This window comes from Zygotorulaspora mrakii, chromosome 1 (assembly GCF_013402915.1).
Source record: "Zygotorulaspora mrakii chromosome 1, complete sequence".
In the NCBI taxonomy this organism is placed as follows: domain Eukaryota; kingdom Fungi; phylum Ascomycota; class Saccharomycetes; order Saccharomycetales; family Saccharomycetaceae; genus Zygotorulaspora; species Zygotorulaspora mrakii.
Window position 1 is genome coordinate 1,735,897 of NC_050719.1, and position 16,952 is coordinate 1,752,848.

Below are 16,952 nucleotides of genomic sequence, written 5' to 3' on the forward strand. Positions count from 1 at the left end.
GTCTCATTAGTGCAAATAACCTTACTCCATTATTCTATAATATCAGCGCCTTCTTTGACAGAAGTTTTGCCTTTGTGGCCGTAGCCAGACTGTTCACTACTTTCGCCATCAACATGGGCGTCAATTATATCAAAAGTTTGTTCCTCTTTTGTGAAGGGCAACATTCCCATTCTATCCAACTCTGCCTTAGAGAAACAGTCGAAATAATCGATCAAATCTTCCGTACGCAGTTTTTCATGGTGCACTGGGAATAATAGTACAAAAATATAGTAAAGACCACCTGAAACCAGAGGAATAAAGAATAAATATCCATAGTAAAAATTTAACATGCCAGCGTTGGGTTGTATTTCGACATGGACCTGATATACCAACCCGGGAATACCAAGTGCAACGCCTGCGAGTAAACTAACCAAAGATCTCCAATTGATTCCGTGATCGTACCAATACGCACCCTTTTCAGATAGCGTAAAGAAATCGAGCAGCGTGATTTTTGATCTCCGAACAATGTAGTACTCAATGATGTTAATAACGGCAATTGGAGTGGTGAATACCCCAAAGGAACTCATAGCATTTAAAAAGGACGAGGAAGTGTTGAAAAATGTCCAGGGCTGGACGACCCAGGAAATTAGTTGAACAAATAGAGTACCCCTTGTTATATTCAAGTATTTTGGCAAAATTCCTGCAAGATCCATTCCACAAGAGTAACCGTTTTGTGTGAGGTTTAGGAACAGTTGAGAACCCGTGAAACTAATTCCAATAAAAAATGCTGCGGCCCGCGCCTTAGAAGAGTAATTTGTCCTTAGCCATTGATCAACGATTTGATCTGGTGTCCAGAATGGTTCACCATACAGCTGTTGACAGGCAGAAGCACAGAACATACCAGCCAAAGAAACGAACGTTCCAGGCAATACTGTACCCAGGAAAAGTCCCCAGTAGCAACTTTTTTCACTTTTAGCAAAACGAGAGTAATCTGACTGATTCGCAACTGCTGGGGACACTCCACTATACCAGATTGTGATCGCATATAACCACATCCATGATCTATCATTAGAAGAGAGTGTAACCTTTTCGTAATACAATGGACCCGGGCCCCCATTTGTGCTGAGCAAATATGCCATTAGGCCAATAACGGAAAAAAGAGTCATAAAACAAGTAACAATAGAGGGTATATTTACCCTTATTGGCTTGACAAAGGCGAAAGGCATCTGTACTATTTGAAAGCAAAGGAAACCGATCAGATCTTTTCTTGCCATTGGCACTGACTCTGGGAACGTATTTTCCAAATTAAGGTAATTTGAGGAAAAGGAACTGAAGATCATATTAATACAGAGTCCACCTAACCAAGCCATATAAGCATACAAAACCACCGAGAGTCCCACTCTAAAAATTATCCCCACAAATGATCCATAAATACCAAAAATCATTCTTTGATCCAAGGTGTACCCAATGTGATACTTGATTCCCGGGTTAGAGTTTAAAATAGTAAAAACACCAATAAGAACATTTGCAATAACTATAGCGCCAATTGATTGTTGGATATTCAAATTCAGCGCAAGTAAAGCAGAGCCCGTTGAAAATGTAGCCACAGCGAAGTTAGGAAGACCCCAGTAAGCAAAATATGACCAAAATCCCCAGATTCTCATGTTCGGTTTGACCGGTTGTAAGTCTGGATTTCTCAACACGGAAATCGGTTCTTCTTCGCTGTGTGGCACTTCTAATTTGCTTAGCCATTTCCTCCACCCTTTCAGATTGATGTGCGACTCTTGTAATTTTTCTTGATCCTTGATGATTTCGAAATCCGTCTCGCTGACAAGAGATCTTATGATTCCCACCTGTTCGTTAGTTGTCATAGTGTGTGCTCGAGCTGTTTTTCGCAAATCGCGATATTAGATGATAGGGTGCTTGAGTGCCACTTTCCTTCCAACGATGATTGCCATTTTATACAGTTTTCCATCTCACCAAAGTCGCAGTCAGTTGCAGTCAGTTGAACGTATGCCTCTTATCTCATCTGTGTGGCTGATTTTTTCATTGTGTTAGAAGATAAGTTCGCCTATCAGACCTAAATTTTCTAATCACCATAAACCCTTATCCTTATCCCCCAGATCCCGCTCGAAACGGCGCGTTTGAAGTTCCCTCTCGGCGGGATCGCCATTCAAATTTGCACTATTTTTTGAAAACTGCGCCAAAATAGAGACTGCATAGTAAAAGTATTAGTTCGTAAGAAAAACTCAAAATTATACTACGAGGTGAAAATGAATTCACTATCTTGAAATTTTTATACCACTCTGCAAAATACTGAACGTTAGCCGGAATTTCTTCAGTATATGTGCAGGCCACTTAAAGTTTATAATAGCCGATAAACGTCATCAATTGATACAATCAATATTGCGATGTATATGCTTCAGAAGTGTCTTCCAAAAACAATTTGTAATCATGCGCTGATATCCATGTCTCGCAGGTACGCAATATAGATATGTTTGTTCATATTGAGTCGTAGGACACCTGTCGGCATATTCTAACTTTCAGATTGGAATAGGATTTAGATCAAACTGCCGAAGTACGCATTGTCGGTTTGAAGTTCTTGTTAACATATCATCAATTATAATAATACTTGTGACTCGAATATTGTGTATGTGATATACTTTCGAAAGAGTTTTAGCTAGCTAAGGATTATTGTCATACGACACTGAAGTTTTTCTGTTTCTCGACTGAAACTGGTCTGTTACGGATAACAGCTTCCGCTGACTCGCCTACCTGTAGCACGACACAAATTAATGACCGGGAATACAACCATTGGTATGCATGGTACGTCATTTTTTGGAATTGAAACATAATGCATTCAACGCCTTACAGAATCTAAGTTTTTGTTTAATCAGAGTACCGTATCTTTTGCACTCGTTTTTCATATTTGGCGTTCTAATGCAGAGGCCATTTGTGAGTCATCCAAATGGTGTCTAGTGTAAATCATAAACGGCGTATAAATTCAGCCATAGGTTTGACCATAACTTGTCAATCATAGTATTTATAATGGTGTATCGTCGTCAATGAAGTGGTTCAACGAATGCAATCAAGAGATTGGCTTTCCACTTAAGGATTGGCAGCCCAAAAAATACCCGGAAAGAGTTACGATAGAAGGGAAACATTGTTGGATCGAGCCCTTGAATAGTCAAACGCACGCTGCTCAACTATTTGAGGCACACAAAAAAGCTAAAGATGAAAGAATATGGACATATATCCCGATAGGCCCTTTTAATAACCTTGAGGATTATCAAAAATTCATTACGGATATCGCTAATTCATCGCAAGAAGTACAATTCGCCATCATAAATAAAAAAACTGGGCGTTCCGTAGGATCTTTTGCTTTGATGAGAATTGATAAGGAAAATGGCGTGGCCGAAGTGGGATACGTCGTTTTTTCGCCAGAGCTTCAGAAGACCACCATGGCTACTGAAGCACATTATTTACTGATGAAATATGTTTTCGAATCATTGGATTATAGAAGATTGGAGTGGAAATGTGATAGTCTCAATAAACCGTCTCAAGCAGCAGCACAGCGTCTAGGATATAAATTCGAAGGAACATTTCGGCAGATACAAGTGTACAAGGGCAGAAACCGTGACACTCACTGGTTCTCAGTTATCGACTGCGAATGGGATCACTGTGAAAAGGCATTTGAGCAGTGGATGGACGAAGAGAACTTTGTAAATGGCAAGCAGAAAAGAAGTTTAGTTCAGGTAAGAGAAAACTTGGGTAGATAACTAGAGGATCTTTCAGTAAATATCGCTACGCTAGTGTTGTGTATAGAACCTATTTCATGTGGAAAGACGCACATCGTCGAGTAACTCGGACGAAGTGATGCCTTCTGTCGGCTATACTTTGTACCAGAAAGAACATCTACCAAGATAAACACTATCATGGTAGAGGTTTTCTCGAGGATGATTCAGAAGTCTCGAACACGCAAAAACTCAACCGTTTCATCGTGCGACCGTAAAGTGACGAAATTTACCTTCCGATCTGCCTTCACAGATTCAAAGGGCATGGTGGCCTCTGAGCACGGAGTATACTAGGAATATCACGCCGCCCTCACCATCGCAGAGGCAGGATGATATCGAAGACTATGGGGACAAATACATCGTAATCATTCTGTAGGGACCTCCGCTAGCCACCAAAGTGACCTATGCGCGCGCAGAGGTCAGCTGTTAAAGAGCCTCAACATCCTTCGAATTTTCCACCATTTGCTCCACATAGCTCCTTTGCTGTCGCCCACTTTCTATCTACTCAGTTTCACCAGTTCCCATGGAGCTAGTCGTCGCAAACCGCATCTGACAGTGCATGTTGGGCTCGTCAAACTTCCTGTCCGCAGACGTTGTTGCAGCAATATGTGTTCCAGAACCACGAAAACATTCCCCATCTTTGTGCGGTAACTTTCCAGAGGCACGCCTCCCCAAATGGCACCAAGCGCCGATATGAGCCTTGAGGCATTATTACTCACGAGCCACCTCAATAACATAAGCGAGTCAGAGTAGGTTTTGTGGACAATGCTGTCTGAACGAGCTTGAACGAGCTTGAACACTCCCATTGCATTCTCCAGGCACACGTAGCAGCATATACCATTCTATCAGAAACACCTCGAGCCGTGTGCGATCATGTGACCCACATCTAGCAACCAATTGCCTCTCCTTTCACAACGTAAAACAATCATCTGCGAACGGAGTCGGTTGAAGACAACAGTGCCTTATTGAGGAATCGACATCGCAATGCCCGGCAGACACTTAATTAAACCGCGGTTGCAATGCCGACTGTGCAAACACCTGTACCATTGGGCTTCTACTTTTTTAAATGGTGAAATTTTTCAAATAGGCCGCCCTTGTCGTGCCCACCGCATTCATACGATTAATCCGTTCGTAGCAAGGTATGCGTTTCCCCAAGCTTTTTTGTTGTCCCGCATGCATCCTTTCAACCACGCGCTGTTGGTGAAAAAGCCTTCACCCCTCCTTCCCTTTTGGGCGATTGCGCCCTGAAAAAAAAAACTTTAACGAGTGCTCGAACAAAACTGGCCCGCATTCCAAGGGGCGGGGAGCAAATACCCCGCCTGTAACATGAGAAAGTTTCTGCAATAGGTCGATACCTCTTCAACACTGGTTGCTAGCATGGGCTTTTCCCCGATCTTGCTATTGAAGGCGGGGAAGGGTAGTACATGATTCACGAAGAGTTAGATATGTTCAATTACGTATTGGGTCCGTTCTAGGAATCTGCTACTGCATGTGCACATGGTGGGATGATGATGAAGGGGAAGGAGAAGCAGAAGGAGAAGGAGTGTGGGGGAGTGTGCCTCCAGGATATCTGTAAAGGGAAGTCCATTAATTCGAGCACGTTCAATCCAACAAAAGTTCCCTTGGTGTTTCAGTTTCAATTGATGACCAACATACCTTCAGGACTACTGTAGTCCGAGGAATTGACAATAGAACAGGTAGACTTGTGAATTCGCAGGAAGTGAAAAACCACTTGACTATGAACGAGTCTACTGACCAGGATGTGAAGGATGACATATAAAAGAGCCAGGATTTTCCAGTTTAAGCAGATGTTCACAGGTAGGATCCGCTGTAGAACAGTATAGTACAGCAACTCACTATGTTTTCTTTGCTACTTTTGACATCTACTGCGCTTGTAGAAACAGCTCTCGGTGTGAGCCCCAGTTACAATGGGCTCGGCCTCACTCCCCAGATGGGATGGAACAATTGGAACACGTTTGCGTGCAACGTCACGGAGCAATTGCTTTTGGGAACCGCTGACAGGATCTCAGAATTGGGACTGAAGGATGTAGGTTACAACTATGTCATTTTGGATGATTGTTGGTCTGGTGGCAGAAGCTCGAACGGGTCTCTTGTTCCTGACCTTAACAAGTTTCCTCACGGAATGAAATACGTTGCGGACCACCTGCACGACCAGGATCTTCTTTTCGGAATGTATTCCTCTGCAGGTGAGTATACCTGTGCTGGCTACCCTGGCTCGTTGGGTCACGAGGAGAAGGATGCCCAGTTCTTTGCAAGAAACGAAGTTGACTACTTGAAATACGACAACTGCTATAACAAGGGCCAATTCGGTACTCCTCAAGCGTCTTATGAGAGATATAAAGCCATGTCGGATGCCTTGAATAACACTGGTAGACCAATTTTCTACTCCCTGTGCAACTGGGGTCAAGATTTGACATTTTACTGGGGGTCTGCGATTGCTAATTCATGGAGAATGAGTGGAGATATCACTGCGGATTTTGATCGTCCTGACAGCAGATGTCCTTGTGGTGATGACGAGTATGATTGTAAATACGCAGGGTATCATTGCTCAATCATGAATATTTTGAATAAAGCGGCACCAATGGGCCAAAATGCAAACCCAGGTGGTTGGAATGATCTAGACATGTTGGAAGTCGGAGTTGGTAATTTGACCGATGATGAAGAGAAAGCTCATTTCTCTATGTGGGCTATGGTTAGGTCACCCTTGATCATTGGTGCTGATGTCAATCACTTAAAGCCTTCCTCATTCTCGATTTACGCTCAATCTCCGGTTATTGCCATCAACCAGGATCCAAGAGGTGTTCCAGCAACTAGGGTTTGGAGACGTCAAGTATCAGATACTGACGCCTACGGAAGAGGTGAAGTTCAATTTTGGAGTGGTCCTCTTGAGAACGGCGATCAAGTTATTGCATTTTTGAATGGTGGAAACAGAATGAGGCCTATGAACGCTGGATTGGATGACATCTTTTTCGACAGTCACCCGGGCGCTCCTGAATTAAATTCTACCTGGGCTGTTTATGACCTATGGGCCAATAGAATGGAAGATAGTGTCGCATCCGACATTTTAAATGGTAATAGATCTTCTAATGGGTTGCTTTACAACAGTACTCAACAGTCTTACTCACAGGGTCTGGCAAGAAATGATAGCAGATTGTTTGGATCCCAAATTGGCACTATTCAAGCAGGTGGAAGACTGAATGTTACTGTACCAGCACATGGTGTCGGCCTTTACAGATTGAGACTTCAATAAATAAGTTGTCTAGCACTTTAGTTACGAATAAATGATCGATTTCTCTACAACATACTTTCTATATTGCAGGTGCACAGGGCCATTTCTACGTCGAAATTGGCAACTTGTGTATTTTTCATCTCAAATATCTTTTTAAAACAACTTATCATTATTGATGTTCATTTCTTCTGGCAGCTTAATGGTCTGAACACATTTCCGTCTAGAAATTGTTTTGAATTATAGGGATTTGAAGATTAAAAAGAGCGCTTCGCACTGTTATCAGAAAAAATCAAATTATAAATAGAATCTTATTACGCTGAAGAAAATTCTTGAAAACATTGGTTGTAGAGCGATATCGATTGGATCATCACATTTTTATTTGACTTATGGACCTTGTCCCTAAAAAACATAAATTAAATAATAAGTAGGCTCATTAAAAGAACGGCGAAATCTTTTCTTGAACAAGATCCCACAATTTCAAATCAGTTCCATCTGTCAGACCTATTCTCAAATCCTCTCTAGGGTCATGAATTTCACCGAAAGGGAAAATGTATGCCCCCGTGTCCTTTATAGAGAGTCCCGGATAAAGTGCCGCATACAGCTCTGTATATGCTCCATAAGAGCCATCCTTAAACAAACAAGAGGCTAAATAATTGAGGGAGGTCCCCCATTCTCTCATCAGTTCCGTTTTCAAAATTCCAGGGAAACATGATACAGAAACACAGCCTATGTTTTCCACAATGACCTTATGAGTAGTCGACCATCCCTTAGCTTGCAAAATGTTTGCCGCTTTTGATTGTCCATAGAGAGTAATATTGTCAGGTCTTTCATTGAGAGGAATCCCTTCAAATGTGGGATTTTCCCAATGTATACCGCATTCTGGAAAGCCTGAAAAATGTGCTCCAGAACTTACCCACACAATTCTCTTCAAGGTATCATCTTTTTTCAAGAAGAGAGGATCTATAAAATGCTGCAACAGCTGAGGACCCAATACGTTTACGGAAAACATTGCCTCGTACCCTTGTTTCGATGTTCCTTGATTTTTAGGGGCCATTAAACCAGCATTATGGATTACCACGTTTAAAGGTTTATCTCCGAGAGCCGCTTTGATCTTATCACCAGCATCCTTAACTGTTGTCAAATCCAGGAAATCACAACCACCTACCACTGTGATAGAGCCTTTTGAGCTCGCTATTTCCTTCTTTATGGTTTCAGATGCCTCTAAGCCTTTTGACTCCGTTCTAACCACTGTAATCACGTGGCAATTCTTCTCATATAACAGTTTGGAGACATGCCATCCGATACCTGTATTAGCTCCAGTAACAATAGCTGTTTTGTTCGTCAGATCTGGATAATCTTCCGGCAAGTAAGCGGGTTTATTGGCCACGACGGCACGGTATATCTCTGCGATGCCTTTCACTCTACTTTTGAAAGAAATCGAACTCATCCTTTTTCGAAAGACTGCAAAAGGAGAACGCTTAGTTAATTACGTCACAGATTGATTCTCTTGTCGGCTTTATATCTTGGTGGTATCTTAGTGTGTTTACGTAGTCTGTTCGTGAAACAGTCTGCGATTTGTCATTTGCTATTTCATATATGATGTATTTTCCGCGGAGTTGACGGGTGGTAAACTATCACTATCGTGCACTTTTTAATATTTTTTTTCCAGCTTGATCGTTAGGGCGTTTTCTGAGGACATATTCACCTCTATGAGATTAATTCACGTTGTTAGGCGCACATGAACTCTGATTCTTTCGGCTCATGCTGAAGTAACACATGTGCTAGTTATAATTTAAAGAATTTTTTTATTTATATCCTAGGTTTGTACTTGTGCGCCATATAGTTCCCGAAAATGTTACATGCATCGAGATCAGCATTCTAAGGCATCCCTCTGCTTGGTGTTCTTCAAAGCAACTGGCTCCTCTGTTTATTCTATGATGTTAATAATAACGGTTTATATTAGTGTCATTGAAAAGGACACTTGATTTTGGATTTTTCTAAATAGGACACAAATGACTATTATAAAAAGATAGAGATTTCTTGAAAACCTTGGGTCTTTTATATTTTCATGGAAATGTTCTAAGCATATTGTTGGTAGAGTTTGTACCGGGAGATTGCACAAGCAGGTTTTTTTTTGTTTTTCAATTGAATTTATTGTCCTCGTTCGAGAAATTCAAGGAAAACCCTCAACTTTAAAAGATGCATAGACTATTAATACCAGCGGCACATGTGCCTTAGCTCTTTTTCTGCCTTCACGACAACGATAGAAACTAATTTCATTTGTAAAGGGATGAAGTTTTTCTTCATTTCATGAAAATCTTGAATGATATCATTCCTGAGATTATTTTTCTTCTCAAGTGCAAGAGCCTCACAGAAAGGCTTCAGCTCGCCATGGTTTATTTGAAAATCTATAGAGTCGTCGTTGAAATACGGTAACTTGAAATGATCATCCCAGCAATACCTGACTTCAAATCCATTCTCCTGTAATAGCTTTATCATATTATTCTTAGATCCAAGCGACCATGGATTGTTTGGAAGGGGTGGCAAAACATCGTTTTTTTTCATGTTACTAATAAAAAGATTCATCATACCGTCTTCTTTACAAGGCACCGTAAGACCAATTTTCCCTCCTTTTCTCAACACTCGTTTGGCTTCCTTGAGAAATTTTATTTGGTCGGAAACCATGTGAATACACATGTTGCTGACATACACGTCCATAGATTCATTGTCTATGAAGTACAGATCTTGAGCGTCTTCCACCTTAAGCTGTGAATTATTTTCTTGTTTAACCCCCTTGTGTTAGATTTCCTTTTCTCAGCTAGCTCAATCATAGCATCTGACACATCTACTGAAATGAATCGCTTTGCGTTATCCAAGTTACACAAGTTGAATACTGTAAACAGCCCTGTCGCGCACGCCACCTCTATGATATCATCTGCAAGATACATCTCGAGCATATTTGCGAGGATCAACGTTGGAGGTAATGTATTCAGCTCATTGTATTCTTTATAGCAAAGTGCTCTGGCGTTCCAAAAAGCTGCTCTGTCCATCACTTATTCTGTTGGGTATCACTTACTTTGAAGGTTACACTGTTTAGGGAGAGCAGTTTTGTTATACAATCAGTGTCTAAGGTGTAGAAATTATTCCTAAATGCTTTGTTCGCACTTGTGCTTCAAATAGAGGACTTCAACTTTGTGAAGAGGGAGGAAGAAAGTGACGCAAGATGCATGCGCTACAAGTTATTTCAAATAACATGTGTGAAATATAATTTAGAGCACCTTCAGATCCTAGAATTTGGACAAGCCAGAGAGCGCAAGTACCCCTTTTCTTTCTTTGCTAGTTAATAATCAAGATAACTTTAACACTTCTGCTCAATTGAGGTGATAATCAAAGGGGAAATACTAACCTCCAAGGTTTCCATTCTTTTTCATGAAAACGTCAAACTCTAAAAAAAGGTCGATTAATCATTTCTACCGAACTAACCGATAAAAAATGAGACACCTCAAAGGTGGATGAAATAAATCCATGGTTCTTTTACCAGGAACCTACTGCAGAGCACTTTACCAGGCAGGGGTGTGTAATATTCTAAATCTCATAGAAGCGTCGTTTTATATGGGCTACTGCACGATTGTTGTTTTCCTAGGGTCGAAGAGAGCTTCCCGAGAAAAAACACAAAGTAAGATACCGCCCACTTGGAGCGCTTAGCTTTTCACTATTTTGCTAGAACTTGGCTCTAATTTGAAGGTAAACTGACACTGCTGTTCAGTATGGCAAAGTCTGCACGGGCAATGATGTTTTGAGAAATTTAAAGGAAATTCAAAGAGGCATAGGAGGGAGGAAATCGAGGCAAGTTCGCATCTACTCGCCTATCATATGATCTAAACTTAAAATGTGACAGCGGAAAGTAGATATACCACACTATCAACAGCGTCTATTCAGTTGAAACCAATGTGAAGTGGAAGTCTTCTTTCTTTTGATTTCCACGCGTTAACACTGACAGTAAAAGCGCCTTAAAGAATTAAAAACCCGTCAAAATACTACTGGGATTTTACTAAAATGCCACTAAGATACATTCATGCCTGAAAGATTTAAATTTGTTCTATTTCAATATATAGCGGAACCTATCGCACTTGCTTCGCGCTTATTGACGTAAAAATTATGCAAATGAAAATTGAATAATTGAAAATATGGTCACCCCACTTCATATTAGAGTAATAGGGTGTCTTCACCAAACTCAGTAAGCTTCACATGCGCGGTTTTACGCAAAAGCTCGAAAGGAATTTGTTCTCGATGCAATAATTCGATATCCTGTTAACAGGGTGAGAAAATTTCATCACCAAAAGTTTTACCTAATGCAATTTTCTTTTTCTGATGACAGTAAACAATAGCTACTCTCACATGAGAAAGTTCTAAATGACGATACGTTGGACACAAGAAGGACTTTCCTTCTGTTGAACGCCGTATTAGTTCGGGAAGAATACACAAATACTGTTTGGGCCCTCCTTAAAAGTTCGTCCACTAGTATACAATGTAGTACAACGCAAAAAATATGAATGACATCAATCTATAATATAAGATCAGGCTTTACTTATTTCAATGAAGCATATTCGCAAGCCTTAGATCGGGTCCGGGACAAAACAGTTATCAAACTTATTATATTCACATGTTATGGACGCCAACTTTGCCGATTCTTATGCCATTAAACCCGCAGATGACTTGCTACAATTTATGTCATCTCATATACTTCACCAAAACGAGGGGCGTTCAAAATTATTCCGTTCAGGATACCTGCTATTAGACCTGCAATTGGCAGAGTTAAAAACCAACCAGCGTAACACCATGCCACCATTCTCCAATTAACCGATTTAACATCCTTGTTACACAATCCAACCGCAACAATCCCCCCCTACGGCAACTTGGGTTGTAGAAGTCGGTATAGCCAATTGAGTGGCCATAACAGTTGTAATAGCAGCAGAGAGTTCGATGGAAAACCCTCTTGAGGGTGATTGAAGAATCATTTTGTTACCCTAATTTTTGATAATATTGTAGCCGTACGTCCAACATCCAATAACTAAAGCGGCACCACCGTAAGCTAAAACCCACACGGGTACCTCGGACTCCGCACCGACAGAGTTTGTGCTCCACACTTCATAAACGGCAGAAAGAGGAGCAGTGGCATTGGCGACGTCGTTAGCACCATGAGCAAAAGACATAGTAGCAGCAGTAATAGCTTGTAAGACGGAATAAACATATTCCACTCTGTTATCGTAAAATTTCGACCTTTTGAACATGTCTTGGAGATCACCGGAGAGCATGTCCTTGTCGTTGACTTGGGCACTAATGACGTCCTGGGTCCAGCCATGCGAAATAAATAACCAAGCTAGCAGAGGCCATTTTTAGGGCCTTGCTTCAGTAGAGACCACCAATATTGCCGTGTCGTCATTTTCTCTTCAGCCGAATATTCAATTTTTACCAGATTAGTTTCTTGCACGGTGGCATCTTTTGCTTCTCTGAGAATATTATCAGTACTGCTCGATGAAACGGTATCTGCGATCTTGTTCTCCTCATCCTCAGTTCGTGGAGTCTCCTCCTCAACCCTTCTTCCCTCATAATAGTCTATGGTCAATTCATGGCCCTCTGGCATAGGAGGAATATTATCTGTAGATTTGAAATAGAATACTGGCCCTCTTAGAATATCAACTAGTTTCAACGTCCAATCTTGATCCAGAATTTTTCTTCTGTAGTATGGATAGAAGAAGATGAGGTAAACGGCACAAGCGACAGCACCCGTAAGAATGATCGAAACTGCGGTTTCTGTGCCAGATAAATTATCCAGATGCAAATTTGGCGAGCCCTCCCAGACAATTAACATTGTCAAAATAGAGAAAGTTGCAAATACTAGAAATCCTACTAACAATAAGGCATTTTTGATGGATCTTTCCAGTGATTTGACTTTCAAAACAAGCAACTTTGAGATTATGAAGACGACAGCAGCGATACAGCGAGCCAAAACTGGAGTGATAAACCACGAGGCTATAATTTGGGATACTCCATTCCACCCCCAAATCACGCCAGAGGCACCTCCGGCGGCAATACCAGCGCTGATTGTACCACCGACAATAGAATGGGTTGTTGAGACAGGTAGACCAATTGAAGTTGCTATTGTTAACCAGCACGCGGATCCAATCAAAGCACAGGCCACGGTTAACATCAAAACTGTAGGGTCATTCTCAAAGATAGAGGCATCACGATATTGTTTCTAATAGGACCTGAAACTCTTGCTCCCGCAAGCACTGAACCCAAAAACTCGCAAATACCCGCCAACACCATAGCTTGCCAATATTTTAGTGATCTGGATGAGATTGAGGAGGCAAAAGAATTGGCAACATCGTTCGCCCCAATGTTAAAAGCATCTAAAAATGCGAATAGCATGGTGATTGCAAAGATATAGTCAAACTGATGTAGCACCATATTTAACGGTTTATAGTGAGATCCTCCTTTTTTGAATTTATCCAACCAAACCGAGCAGTATTTGATTAAATGAAGACATGCTTACAAAATATGAAGGTTTTATATCTTCAGTTGTAATTTTTATTGCGGAGACGAGAACTTGAAGCGCGATTTCTCACAATCCTGTTTTGTCACCTTGTCCACCGCTTATTCCAGGATAATGCGCAGGGTCTATTGTGCCTGTGGAAGCTTTCTTATTTTTTTTCCTGTTTGAATTACTTGACACCGCCTCGCCACGTTCAACTCATGGTCGAGAATTATACTTTTCAGGCGTTTATTTTCAGAAAGATCTACGCGGGGTCCAGCGCAGGATCCAAATAGCTATTAGCCACGTGGGTCGAGAAAAGCAGAGAGCGGCTCGAACTTTTGCCATTTTTCTGTTTCTGACCCAAAATGACGTTTCGATGGAACAATTGAAGGAAGAAGCAATCCTGTCATCATAACTAGAGGAGAAAAAAAGTGCAGAGCATATTTCACACACTGCCGTTATTGAGCTTGAAAAAATATAGAGCATGCCATTTGATGCCACGAATGCTTCTATTACAATGAAGATAAGAATGATGCTACAGATTCCCAGATAAGTTGTTGACGCACTCTAGCAAAGCCCGTTTCCGCAACTAGTCCTTGGTGAAAAATTAATCAAGGCAGATCCAATTGTTACTTTGTAAGCTTTACAGAGAATATTCCCTTTGAATATTCGCCTATGTAGAGTGAAATTAACCGTAAGAACTGTTGCTCGACTCCGACACCTTATCGAATGTGTGTACACGCAATATTGACTAGTGTGCGAGGCCAAGCAGAATTAAATCGAGATTCGGTTGGTTTTGTTTGATGATGAGCCGGGGCATATACTCCTGGAATGCAGATGGACTTTAGTGGTTTGTAAGAGCTATACGTGTCTAGTGGCTGAGGTGGAAATATAGAGTTTAGTGTGTGCATTATCTGGAAATGTTCAATGTCAAACATAGCACGTAAGAGCCAATAATAAACTGTGTTTCAGTATTTTCTTTTTTGCCCGCTCAAGACCACAAACCCTGATTGAAGGCATTCCTAGATAGATACGCTGAAAAATTTCATGCCCATTTCCCTAACAGTGTCATCAAGATTGAGCCCAATATCATGATAAAACTTCCATTTAACATGTCTTTGAACTTATTCTCTCCCACAAATGTATCGGAATATAAAAATTCATTGGCCAACAATTCTACCAACCCAGTATAGATTAGAATTCCAGCAGAGAACGCATCAACTACACCGCTTGTAATCAAAGCTCCTTTTGAGCCTAGTGAGAAGCTATCTCTGAGAAAAAACCCAGCAATGATGGATAGAGGTGTCGTAACTGTAAAAGCGAACGCAAGAAGCCACGGCGTTGTCTGTTTATTCTTGGACCACTTTATTTCAGCTATGCGGACGCCTAGTCCCATCCCTTCAAAGAGTTGGTGAAATACTAAGACCGCCAACAGAGTTTTAAGATCATCGCCTGCAACAGCCAAAGAGAGTCCAATGAAAACAGAATGAAATATTAGTCCGAACTCTAAAATGAAAAGTGACAAGATTTGTGCTTTGTAATCCTGTCTTTCAAGGGAGTGTACCGGAACCATAGGTGTCGTAGCTCCATATTCTTGTATATATCCTGTGGGAGTATGCTTAGCGTTCACGTGGTAGTAGTATGAATTTTCTTGTCGTTCACATTGTGGCATGTTTTCTGAGGCTTCCACTTGTGAATAGTTTGGCACTTCATATGAATGGCTCACAATATCGAAAATAAAGAGTAAAAAAATGGCCCCTTGTAAAATTGCAAATGCCCAAGGGAATTCAGTGAAAAAGTCACCCAGACAAGGGTTGCCCAGAGATTCTGTTGCTGGTTGTAGCAAATGAACGAAACCTGTAGCAATTATCACACCTGACCCAAAATACTTTGCGAAGAAAAAGCAGCTTTCAGGTAGATTTATCGAGGAATACGATGATGCGAACATCGGAAAGTATGCTCCTATTCCGGAAGCAATTAATATTAGAAATACCGACACTAGCCGTAATCCGTCCTGGCCATTGTATTCATTATTGGATGGGCATTTCAGTTCGTTTCTGGGCACCAATTGAGAAGCTCCAAAGTTCGACATACTGCAATCTTGGGAACGGCAAGACGCTTTTGGTGATAGAACATGGTTGAATAATTTTCGTGTATTGTGAAGTTCTTCTGTATATATATCTCTTCTCTAACCACTGGATTCATGGTATGTGACCTTTTATAGCTTAAAGATCAACCTTCATGGTTAAGGTCCCAAGGTTCTGCTCATGTCCGGAATTTTAAAAAGCAATGAGCCACAACGGTAGCCTATAGTCTTGTCAAATGGTATAATCGGACTTCGAATATGATACATGGCGATCTTGCGATGTGCCCTATCCCTGCTTTATTTTCTTTCGAGCTGCAAAAAGTTCGTCGCTACTACATACCAATTTTTTTTTCATATCTAGACGCATCAGCGCGGCTGTTCCCTTATCGAAACTATCAAGCAACTGACTGGGTCGTCGCACATGCCGCGACAAGCGCCAATGCTTTTCCACATGTGAGCATGAAAATGAGACAGGCTTTTGTGAAACGACGGTCGCAGTATCATTGAAGCTTAGCCGTATCTTGTTTAATATACACATTGAAGCTACCTGCAGGTATTGAGATGGGTAACACTTCGTCATTATGATAGCACGGTACCGTCATGGCAGTCTTCTATGCTTGCACCTCGCGCTTGGCGGCGATAATGATAAGAGGTTTACAATACTTGATGTGCAAAGCCGAACAGACTTAAGGACCCCTAATTTATATTTTGTCCAGAAAGAGATGACTAGGTCACCTAACTCAATAGACTCAAAGTACGCTGTCGTCGAAGAGCAACTCCATTAAAGCACAAATTGGCCCGGAGGAGGCGTGGAGGGATGACAAAGCGTTGCCTTGCTGTCAGATCTTTTCTCCTTATCCTAATCCAAGCCAGGGATGTTTTGAACCATCCTTCAGCTTTTCTCACTAAGAAAACGCATTTGGCATTGACTAGGGTACCATTGCTTGAGATATTTGAAAATTAGACTATAAATTTTTGTCGTATGATCAATTGGCTCAATCAAGGAAAGCATAGGGATAAAGTGGAAGTTGAAAAACGTTCAAGCCGTTGGGTTGACAGTTCATTAATTAGGAGCATGACGGTAATTTGAATGAAAACAACCAAGAATGAAGTCGCGTTCTATAATTCAATCCGTACTCCTGCAACGACCGCTTGTTCACAATGGCAGCTTAACGCAGTATAGGTCTGGTTCTAAGAAATACCTGGCAACAATTGAAGTGAGCGCAAATTGTTTTTTTCATGTTGAAGTCTCGTTTTTTTGGTTTATGTAAACCAAAATTTCTTCACTAATAAACAAATCAAATC

At 41.1% G+C, this 16,952-nt stretch overlaps 7 protein-coding genes across 7 annotated transcripts; 2 read left to right on the top strand and 5 right to left on the bottom strand.

Moving 5' to 3' along the window:
• Positions 1–29: 29 nt before the first annotated feature.
• Positions 30–1,850, bottom strand: HG535_0A08950 (nucleobase cation symporter-1 family protein; the record flags this gene model as incomplete). The annotated part of the gene is made up of 1 exon (XM_037286781.1): positions 30–1,850. The coding sequence occupies one exon, from the start codon at positions 1,848–1,850 to the stop codon at positions 30–32; it is 1,821 nt and encodes a 606-aa protein (XP_037142676.1).
• A 1,194-nt stretch (positions 1,851–3,044) lies between these two features.
• Positions 3,045–3,758, top strand: HG535_0A08960 (uncharacterized protein; the record flags this gene model as incomplete). The annotated part of the gene is made up of 1 exon (XM_037286782.1): positions 3,045–3,758. One exon carries the CDS (start codon positions 3,045–3,047, stop codon positions 3,756–3,758), a length of 714 nt encoding a protein of 237 aa, XP_037142677.1.
• Positions 3,759–5,631: 1,873 nt separating this feature from the next.
• On the top strand, positions 5,632–7,044 carry HG535_0A08970 (glycoside hydrolase family 27 protein; the record flags this gene model as incomplete). Its single annotated transcript, XM_037286783.1, has 1 exon — positions 5,632–7,044. One exon carries the CDS (start codon positions 5,632–5,634, stop codon positions 7,042–7,044), a length of 1,413 nt encoding a protein of 470 aa, XP_037142678.1.
• A 412-nt stretch (positions 7,045–7,456) lies between these two features.
• Positions 7,457–8,470, bottom strand: HG535_0A08980 (uncharacterized protein; the record flags this gene model as incomplete). The annotated part of the gene is made up of 1 exon (XM_037286784.1): positions 7,457–8,470. The coding sequence occupies one exon, from the start codon at positions 8,468–8,470 to the stop codon at positions 7,457–7,459; it is 1,014 nt and encodes a 337-aa protein (XP_037142679.1).
• Positions 8,471–9,234: 764 nt separating this feature from the next.
• HG535_0A08990 (uncharacterized protein) lies at positions 9,235–9,741 on the bottom strand (the record flags this gene model as incomplete). The annotated part of the gene is made up of 1 exon (XM_037286785.1): positions 9,235–9,741. One exon carries the CDS (start codon positions 9,739–9,741, stop codon positions 9,235–9,237), a length of 507 nt encoding a protein of 168 aa, XP_037142680.1.
• A 2,662-nt stretch (positions 9,742–12,403) lies between these two features.
• On the bottom strand, positions 12,404–13,234 carry HG535_0A09000 (inorganic phosphate transporter; the record flags this gene model as incomplete). The annotated part of the gene is made up of 1 exon (XM_037286786.1): positions 12,404–13,234. One exon carries the CDS (start codon positions 13,232–13,234, stop codon positions 12,404–12,406), a length of 831 nt encoding a protein of 276 aa, XP_037142681.1.
• Positions 13,235–14,606: 1,372 nt separating this feature from the next.
• Positions 14,607–15,653, bottom strand: ZRT2 (low-affinity Zn(2+) transporter ZRT2; the record flags this gene model as incomplete). The annotated part of the gene is made up of 1 exon (XM_037286787.1): positions 14,607–15,653. One exon carries the CDS (start codon positions 15,651–15,653, stop codon positions 14,607–14,609), a length of 1,047 nt encoding a protein of 348 aa, XP_037142682.1.
• Between the last annotated feature and the right edge of the window lie 1,299 nt (positions 15,654–16,952).